Raw genomic sequence first — 9984 nt, forward strand, 5'->3', positions numbered from 1 at the left:
TAAGGCTTCACTTGTCTCGTTTCTCTTTCAGGTGGTCATGATTTGGTGGCTTTCAGGATTAATCCAGACATTTCTAATCAATTAATAATCATTTATAGTAACAACGTAATTTTGTTTATTTACCCGTAGGGAAAACAAATTATTTTTAAGTTGTTTTTTCTCTTGATGTTGCCTGATTTTGTCTAAAAAGATGCAAATAACCAGCAGTGAAATATAACTAAGAACATTCACTTACTGATTTTGAGGTACTTTACAGCAGTATTTCAATTTCATGCTACTTAATATTTCTACATTTTGGAAGCACACTTAGTACTTTTTACTTAACATTTAATTAACTTGCATTTTACAAAATATAAATCGACTATTTGTTTCAAGGTTAAGCTTGCCAACATTATTGTGATGTATGCATGAATGCATCACTAATTATAATCAGTGATGAATATTTAGATTCTGAAATAGACCATTCTGCAAACTAGTGTACTATTTGTCACTTAAGTAAAATGTTTAATGCAGAATATTTACTTGTAACATTATTTCTACACTGTAGTGTTTTCTTTAATTTAAGTAAAAAAAAGATCTGAATACTTCTCAAACCTCTTGCATAACACGAGTTAACACAACTAAAAGTCACCGTGGTTTTTGTGTCGTCTTCTGCCCCACTTGAGACCTCATCACTCCCTACATGACTGTCATTTAGATCCCACCATGCAAAGCTTTAGATGGAAACACGAAACATGCCTCACCCATTATCCAGTTTTAATCTTTAAAGCTGATTCTGGGACAGTGACATCTTTGCCGGGAGCTAAACAGAAGTTTAAAGCCAGTTTTTCAGCAACAGCCCTGCTAGCGTGGCCTCGCTGCTCTCTTCTTTGTTGGAGGTTACTTCCACAGGATCAGGCTGCAGAAACACTGGATTAAGGCAGATATCAAACACCTGTGAAGTCATGAAAACATGTTTCACAAGACGTCTACAAACCAACCAATCAGACAGTAGACAGGATGGACTCCTGAAAGAAGGAAGCAGCATGAAGGAGTGAAAGGTTTTTATTTCTGTAACAGAGTAATTAACAGCAACAAGAACAGCAGAGCTGCTGTAGCTACAATAAATATTCCCGACCACAATCCACCTCCAGCACTCAGGCTGGTTCATTCTTCTTCTCCTTTTAGAGACGAACCCGAGTCACAGCGAGACGTTAATAGACTGAGCATAATGTGTTTTGGTGGTTAGAAATATATGGGAGTTTATGAACAACAAAACTGGGAGTAAAACACTTTTTTTTTTTAATCAAACTGCGAGTTAAATTTGAGAGCACGCAGAAACAAACTCAGCAGTTCTGTTGTTACCAAACTTTCCCAGATAAACAGAAAAGCCTACAGGATAGAGAAGCTTTTATTTTGAAGGGGATGAAGACAGCCAGAGCTTCACACGCAGAGTTCAACCAAGCTTTTAACCAACTAATAGAGGCCACGGCTTGACTGAACCCTGTGTGTCCACCGCTCTGGGTGCAGACAAACAGTTGTGCGCTTAATTGACCAACATCTGGCAACAAACATAATATAGAGTTATTTTTTTTTATTTTTCTTAAAGGAACCGTTTGGCTGTATTTACACATGGTTCACATGTTTCACCAGACGATGTTTCCACCGTCCGTGTGAGCAAGACGAAGAGGATTCAGGGGGGTTTGTCTTGAGTGTGTGTGTGTGTTTCAGATATTGAGGGTCTTTTTCACAGAGAAGATGATGTCTTTGATCTGCGGCAGGCTGTTGTCCTCCAGGATTTTGGCGTACGGCATGGGGATGTCGACGCCCGTCACCCTGGTGGCCGGAGCGTCCAGGTAGTTGAAGGCTGGACCTGAAAACACACACAGGAGGTTAAAGTATTTTAGTTTATGCCCTAAAATCTCCAGTTGTCTCCAAGCTCACTTTTTACATTTCATCCCATCAAGGAAGGGAGCTGTATGACTTAAACTCTCCAGCCAATCACAGGCCAACAAATTGAAGGATTTGAGGGGCTAAAAAAAATCTTGATCTGACATTTCTGTCTGAAAATTGCCTAGATAAAGCGATAAGGAACATTAAGTCACCTTCTGTCTGTACCGAGTCTGAAAGGAGCTTTAATGCAGTTTAATGCAGCCGTTACCTTCCATGATCATGGCACAGATCTCAGCTCCAACGCCAAACTGAGGCCAGCCGCCCTCCACTGTCACCAGGTGGTTAGTCTTCATCACGCTGGCCTCAATGGTCTCCACGTCCAGGGGACGGATGGTCCGCAGGTTGACCACCTGACACAGACACAGACAGACAGGAAGTGGTTAACAGTCGGCTGACAAAGGCCATCTGTGTCATAAAACAACAGGCGTGTTTCCTTCCTCTACCTCGCACTCGATTCCCTCCTTGGCGAGGACGACGGCGGCATCCAGGCAGTGACTGACGTACCGAGAGTGAGTGACCAAAGAGACATGAGTCCCTGAAAACACAGGAAGGTGGAGGAGGAGGAGGAAGAGCAGAGGAAGCAGAAGAAAAAGAAGATGAGTTCAGGAACACAACAGTGGAACAGACACATCTTTGACATCCAGGTCAAATTAAGTCAAAACCCTCACAAATCTCCATGTTCATGACAACAAAACGCTTATCTTCTAATTTTATATGCAAATCATCAATTATTTTATTTAATTTTCTATAAAACACTATTACAGACGGTTGCACCGGTGTGATCTTTTGTGATTTCTGTCAGTTAAAGGAAAACGCAGTATTTTAGCAACGTTTATGCTGAGCGTCCACACTACTCCGACGTTTTTGAACACCTAAAGCTGAGACTATTGAAATCACATCTGACCCCGTTGTAGTTTGCAAAAACTTAGATTGCGTTTAAATACATTAACTGAGACTTTTGAAAACAATAACACAAATTGGGGCTTGAGACAATCTACTTCCTGTTTAAAACTTCATGTGATATGCGTTTTCAGGTGTGTTGGTGCAGACGGAAATTCCTTCTGAAAGGTTTTTCTCTAAAGGTTTTGTTTTAAAGTTGTGTTTTGAACCAAAAATGTATAAGTGTGGATGAAGCCTGAGACCAGAGGATCAATATTAACCTCATGATAGTGATCTACGATGCTAGAACCATTTGTTTTTGGGTACAGTGACTGCGTGGAGCTTCCTGAAGTCCTGTCATCACTGTGAGGTTGCCAGGTTTGGTACAGAAGTCTCACCTTGTCTCTCGATCTTGGCCTTGCCGATGGGAATGGTGAAGTCTTTTGACTGTGACTCCTCTGACATCTCGAAGGGAACGCCGTACATCAGCTCGTTCTCCAGGAACACCACTGCAGAAAGCAACACACAAAACACATTCAGGCGGAGTTCAGTGAAGACGGTGAAGCCCATTTCCATTTCATTCATCTTGGGCAGATGGGTGACTGTCCAATCTTTAAAAAATCTTAAGAACCTTTCACACAGAACACAGTCTGTGCTGCAATAAAATGTTTCCAAGAAGCCATCAAGATTGCACAAATTAATTTGAACCAGGTGTTCAAAAAAAAGAAGGTATAAATGCATCCGTCTCTTAAAAATGCATTCTTAAAAACCTCAATCTTCAGCTAGAGCTCGAAAGAAATAACCACTAACGGAGTGTTTCCCATTTGATAACAGCAGCTAATCTCTATTAATACAATTCTGCAATTATATTCATGAATATGTGAATGAATCACACGATTTTTGTATCAGAAGTGTTCCTGGTTTCCGTTTGTGGTCTAGTAACCAATCACGTTTGACCAGGCTTCGCTTGAATGCGGATGAACAGTCTGTGTGGAGAGCAAAAGAGGCGGAGAAATCTAATCTCTGAACCCACAGCCTATCGTCTGACAATGATTTAGCTTTTTAGAAGTTTAAAATGATCGTGTAAACTGGCTAGTTGTGAAAAAATACGTTCTTACATCTTGTCTCTCAACTTCGGTCTCACATCTCAAGCTGCTTATCGGACTGTAAACAAAGAGCAGCGCACCGAACAGGAAGTCTTGGCCCGGATATCCACTGGCTACACCAGAACCCCAGGATTATAGCCCAGCTTGGTAGATGATGAGCTATGAGACTAAACTGCAGCTAACATTACACTAAGAGTTGACTGAGATTAGTCGTTCTTGTCATTTGTTGTGTCTCACCAGGGTTGTCGTCTCTGATGGCTGATTTCAGGAGACCTTTGGCATCTTCTGCGCTCCACGGACTCACGACCTTCAGACCTGGACAGTGAGCGTACCTGCAGACGGAAAAAACAACAACACACTGACATCAGCACTACTGTCACCCACTGTTACCTACTTTCTCTGTTTTGTCTATTTGAATGTTTGACTGCCTGTGTTGTCCTTTCTTTTCCTTGATCTCAGCTGTTAACTTGCAAATTTGCTGATAAAATGATCATAGCTACAAAAATAAGTTGTAACAAAGCTACAATAAAGAACGTTGCACACATTATTAAAAGCCAAGTTGGATAAATAACAGTAAAAGATATCGGGTGTAAGTGAACGCACCATGCAGCGAAGCACTGCGAGTGCTGTGCGGCGACGCCCGCCGACGCTCCGTTGGGCCCTCTGAAGACGATGGGCACCGTCTGCCGACCGGCGGACATGTAGTAGGTCTTTGCTGCAGAGTTGATGACCTGGTCGATGGCTTGCATGGAGAAGTTAAAGGTCATGAACTCACAGATGGGTCTCAGGCCAGCCTGCAGGGGGCAAAGGTTTGATATTAGTGAGGAGTCATTATTTATAATCCAAAGAGTTACTGAAGAGAATCAGGTGTTTTATCGTTGGTGGCCTGTTCATCTGAATATAACATTTTTACATATGTTGTATTTGTTTTGTATGTATTTATTTCTTGCTGTAATAAGTAGATTATCTAGTAGAGGTCTTCAAACGGTCCACTCCTATAAAGATTTGGGGTCCAGAGAATCAATCAAAGGGAAGTTTCCTTGGGCAAGATATTGAACCCCAAATTACTCCCAAAGGCTTTGCCATCATTGTATGAGTGTGTGTGACAGATTAGATAACAATCTGATGAGCAGCTGGCATCTTGCATGATGCATTTAGCCTGTGTTATAAGGCTTTTGTATTGTTAGGGATTGTGTGTTTCATGAATGTGCTGCCATGGGGGCAAAAAAGAAACTCACCATGGCAGCTCCAACTGCAATACCGGTAAAGCCCATCTGCACCCGAGAGAGAGAGAGAGAGAGAGAGAGAGAGAGAGAGAGAAGAGAGAGAGAGAGAGAGAGAGAGAGAGAGAGAGAGAGAGAGAGAGAGAGAGATGTTAACGGCTGTTCTTCTGAAGGAGTGTTTGGATCAAAAAGCTTCAACAGAGAACATTTGTGAAGGGAGAAAGTTTGAGTGTCTCACCTCTGTGATCGGAGTGTCGATGATGCGTTTGTCTCCGTACTTCTTCCACAGACCCCGGCTCACCTAGACACACACACACACACACACACACACACACACACACACACACACACACACACACACACACACACACACACACACACACACACACACACACACACACACACACACACACACACACACACACACACACACACACACACACAGTATTACTGTCACTGACAATATAACATTCCTTTCCATTAGATTCATTTTACAGTACAGGTTGTTGTTCTTTTGGGGTAAAATATAAAGTGCTTGTGTAATAGCTTGACTGTTCGTGTTTCTTGCCCCACTGGATTTCTTTTTATTGATCTCAGCTGTTCACTTGGTGATTACAACTTTATTACTGACCGAAATGATGGACATAATTACAGCTTTACGACCCCAGTTGTAATCAACTGTAGTTTTCCTTTAAAGAGACCCAGATAGACACGACAGCGATGAGTGAACAGGCTCAGCTGCTGAAATTTCCTGCAGCTCCTTTTTCTTTCACCCAGTTTTCACCTGAATCCAGGCCTCAACTGAATTAGATTTTACACACATATATATATTTAGTATTCATGTTACATTTCAACAAACACAGCAAGCAAGATATGCCTTGTCTCCTTCTCATAGGAGTATTTCTATTTTGAGAGCTGATTAAATTCTGGGATTACAGAGTTGAATTTGTCAAAATAAAGGTTCCTTATTTCAGTAAATCTTTTACACTTTAAGAGGAAGTGCATCTCTGTCTCATTGTCGGACAATGACCACATACTGTATTTTCTTTTGGCTGCCACTCACCTTGTAGGCTCCGTCGTACTGGGCCACCTCCTCTCCCAACAGGAAGACCCGCTCGTCCCTCTCCAGCTCCTCGTCCATCGCCTGGTTCAAGGCATCACGGACCATCATCTAACAAAAAAAATAAAAAACAGCACAGCAGTCAGTTCAGGCCCTCTACTGTCCCCCAGAGGACAGGATTTAACCTTGTGTCCTTCCTTTCTTGGGTAGTTGTTGAGTTTTAATATATAGTACCAGTCAAAAGTGTGGACACACCTTCTCATTCAACTACTTTGAAGAATCTAAAATATAAAACATATTCTGGTTTGTTGAGCATTTGTTTGTTTACCACATAATTCCATATGTGTTCCTTCATAGTTTGGATGTCTTCAATATTAATCTACAATGTAGAAAAAAAAAATAAAATAAAGAAAAACCATTGAATGAGAAGGTGTGTCCAAACTTTTGACTGGTACTGTATGTTCTTAGATTCTATTATGATTAAATGAATTCATTTATTTTATTATTTGTTTTTAGCGTATTATTATTATTATTATATTTGATTATTGTGATTGTTTTACCCTGTACAGCACCTTGAGATTTCATTGTATTTTAAAGTGTGCTATATAAATAAAATCCTTTATTATTTATTATTATGTTGAATACACTTATTGTAAGTCGCTTTGGATAAAAGCGTCTGCTAAATGACTGTAATGTAATGTAATGTAATGTAACTATGACAGCAATACTTTTCATTTGTGCAATTTTTATATTATTTAACTGAATATATTTGGCTTTCTGACTGCACTTCTTAAAACACATTTTTACAGAATGGCTTTTATGTGATGTCATCGTCGTTTTAATGTTTCGTTTTATTTGGTTTTACTATTTTATCTTATATTCGTTTACTATTTTATGTTTATCTATTTCACTTGATTTTATTTATTTTGTTCGTTTATTTGATTGTCACTTGTTATTTAATTGTATTTCTTAGTTTAGTTTTATCCTAACGATTGTCCTTAATGTTTCATCTATCGCACTGTTTTGCTGCCTTGTCTGTCGAAGCACTTTGTAAACCTTGTTCTTAAAAAGGTGCTATATAAATAAAGTTATTATTATTATAAAAAACTGGTTTCAACAAATACTGAACCACCATTAAAACTTTTAATAGTGACAATAGAGTAACTAAGATTTAGAACAATTATTAACCCTTTCATGCATAGAGGTCACTACAGTGGACAGCTATTCAAATGTTGTTTTCTTGTATATGCATGGGTTTTGATGGCATAGTTGCACATCCAAGGCTCCCCCTGAGATCAGGTTTGGCTCTGGAAACCACTGAAGCAAACAATGCAAACAGATGCCATGATGCTGCATGCACACGAAGAACCAAGTACATCTGCATGCACACGAAGAACCAAGTACATCTGCATGCACACGAAGAACCAAGTACATCTGCATGCAGTGTCTTGTGGCTTTGTGCCCTGGGTGCTTTTTTTTTTTAATCATAAAAGATAGACTGCACATTTTCTTTGTATATACATATATTATTTTATAGTTGGGGCGGCTGTGGCGTAGTGGAGAGTAAGGTAGTTCTCCAATCAGAGGGTCGGTGGTTCGATACCCGGCTTCGGCAGTCGATGTGTCCTTGGGCAAGACACTTAATCCCAAGTTGCTCCTGAAGGCTTGCCGTCGGTGTGGACTGGATGATGAATGAATGTTAGTTAGAGTCTGATGGTGGCACCTTGCATGGTAGCCTGTCATCAGTGTGTGAATGGGTGAATGATATGTAACATACTACTGATTGTAAGTCGCTTTGGATAAAAGCGTCTGCTAAATGACTGCAATGTAATAGTTTTCACATCTTTATATATAATTTTATTCATTTGTTTGTTAAATACATATTTCTTCAGTTGAAACCTGAGTGGACATGTAAAAATCTCTTCTCTTTTAAAGTTCAAATCTTCATTTTCATGCCTAAAGAGCAATAAAAACACCTGGTAAAGTGACTGAGGTTGTCATAATTCATGCATGAAAGGGTTAATTAAGAGATGTGAGATTTCTTTACACCTTTGTTGGATGAAATTAAGGCCATAAAATAGAGATAAATTGACAATCTGATGATGTGACATCTCCACAGGAGGAACCATGAAGCTTGAAGCTGCAGGAGGTGAAACCACTGACATGTGAATCAGTAAAACAACATAGAACCAGCTGGAGGGTTAGCATTAGCCACAGTTAGCATGCTGCATGCTAGCTGCTAGCACTGACCTGTGCAGAGGCAGGAGCACTCTGGTGAAACCCCCGCCGCCCGAGAGCCGACAGGGCATTCTGTAGAGAGACAAACAGACGCTGTTACTGACACGAATAATGTTTAAAATCCAGATTAAACATTTAGGAAGACTGTCATACTTTTCCTGAGAGCAGAACGCATCTTACGGAGGCCGCCATGTTCAATCTGTCCTCTGCCGGAGAGTGGGCGGGGTCTCTGCGGAGGTCAGGGAGCTTCAACCAATCAGAGCTGACGTCGAGCGGAAGCTGTCATAACAAAGAGCCAATCACAGCGGCTCAGCTGAGAAGGAGGCGGGGCAAACGTCAGGGAGTGGTATAAAGATCCAAGGGCACTTCTGAGTCCTCATGTATGGGAGACCAATTATGACAAGATTTAAAAAAGATGGAATTTTATGAATGATAAATATTAAAATTACTCAATTACATTTTTCATGTAAGCCAAATTTAGAGTGCTACATCAATACAATACAAATACAAATACACTGTGCAATACAAATAGTTATTATTATTATTATATTCCTTTATTGATCCCCATGGGGGAAATTCGGGTGTTGCAGCAGCTCAACTACATAGAAATAGATAATAAATACAACATATTATACAATAAAATAGAATAAAAATAAAATAGAATAAATAAAAATAAAAATATACAGTATATCCACATGGGGGGCTGGTCAGCATGATGACAGACTGTGGTCTCCGCTGTTGTTATAATAGATTCTGTCTGTATATATAATATTTCAGTTACTGTGGATTCTTTACTGTTTTGTTTATTGCTCATTTGCTTATTTATAATACTTATTTTTGATCTTGTTTTTTTACTGTCTCTTGTTTGCACTATCCTCTATGCTGCTGTAATCCTGTAAATTTCCCCACTGCGGGACTAATAAAGGATTATCTTATCTTATCTTATCTTATCTTATCTTACATGGCTGCATATTCATTAAAAACAATAGAGTTGCAAAATTGGAGGAGCTGTTTTAATTTTCCCATAGACAAGAAATGCGTTTCTTTTTTGCACCTTTTAATTTGCACAAATAAGTAGTAAAATTATCGCTATAGTTCGCTAGTTATTTTGCTTATAATTAAAAAGTAAAATGTGAGACAGTATAATAGACCAGACCGGCAAATATAAATGGCAGCACCCCTTTTTTTGGGGGGGATAGATAACCGTAGATATTAAAAATGTTTGTTTGGATTATATTTTTTACAGGTCTACATGCATTTATTTCTTGTTAAACTATTTTCAACCTTGCCTGAACCTGAGATATGTTTATAAATGATTCATTATTCATTTTTAATATAATAATTTCTTTAATTCTTAATATTTTAATAGATTTCTTTATCTCGTAGCATTATATTTTCCCTTTCTTGCCTTGTCCTTTCCTCATGCGGACACATAGGGGTATGCGAACCATTAAAAGGTTTAATGCTAATTTAACATGCAAGAATTAAAATCCCCGTCACTCGGCCAGTCGTGCCAAAACACTTCTATATAAACAAAATACCACAC

At 39.3% G+C, this 9984-nt stretch overlaps 1 protein-coding gene across 1 annotated transcript; it reads right to left on the reverse strand.

Moving 5' to 3' along the window:
* Positions 1-1034: 1034 nt before the first annotated feature.
* pdhb (pyruvate dehydrogenase E1 subunit beta) lies at positions 1035-8656 on the reverse strand. Its single transcript, XM_054617817.1, has 11 exons — positions 8592-8656; positions 8451-8510; positions 6204-6311; positions 5379-5441; positions 5156-5191; positions 4521-4711; positions 4155-4249; positions 3210-3320; positions 2376-2467; positions 2141-2282; positions 1035-1852 (listed from the first exon to the last, which is right to left on the reverse strand). Exons 1-11 carry the CDS (start codon positions 8628-8630, stop codon positions 1707-1709), a joined length of 1083 nt encoding a protein of 360 aa, XP_054473792.1. The 5' UTR covers positions 8631-8656; the 3' UTR covers positions 1035-1706.
* Between the last annotated feature and the right edge of the window lie 1328 nt (positions 8657-9984).

The sequence above is a fragment of the Anoplopoma fimbria genome, chromosome 17, assembly GCF_027596085.1.
Source record: "Anoplopoma fimbria isolate UVic2021 breed Golden Eagle Sablefish chromosome 17, Afim_UVic_2022, whole genome shotgun sequence".
Classification (NCBI taxonomy): domain Eukaryota; kingdom Metazoa; phylum Chordata; class Actinopteri; order Perciformes; family Anoplopomatidae; genus Anoplopoma; species Anoplopoma fimbria.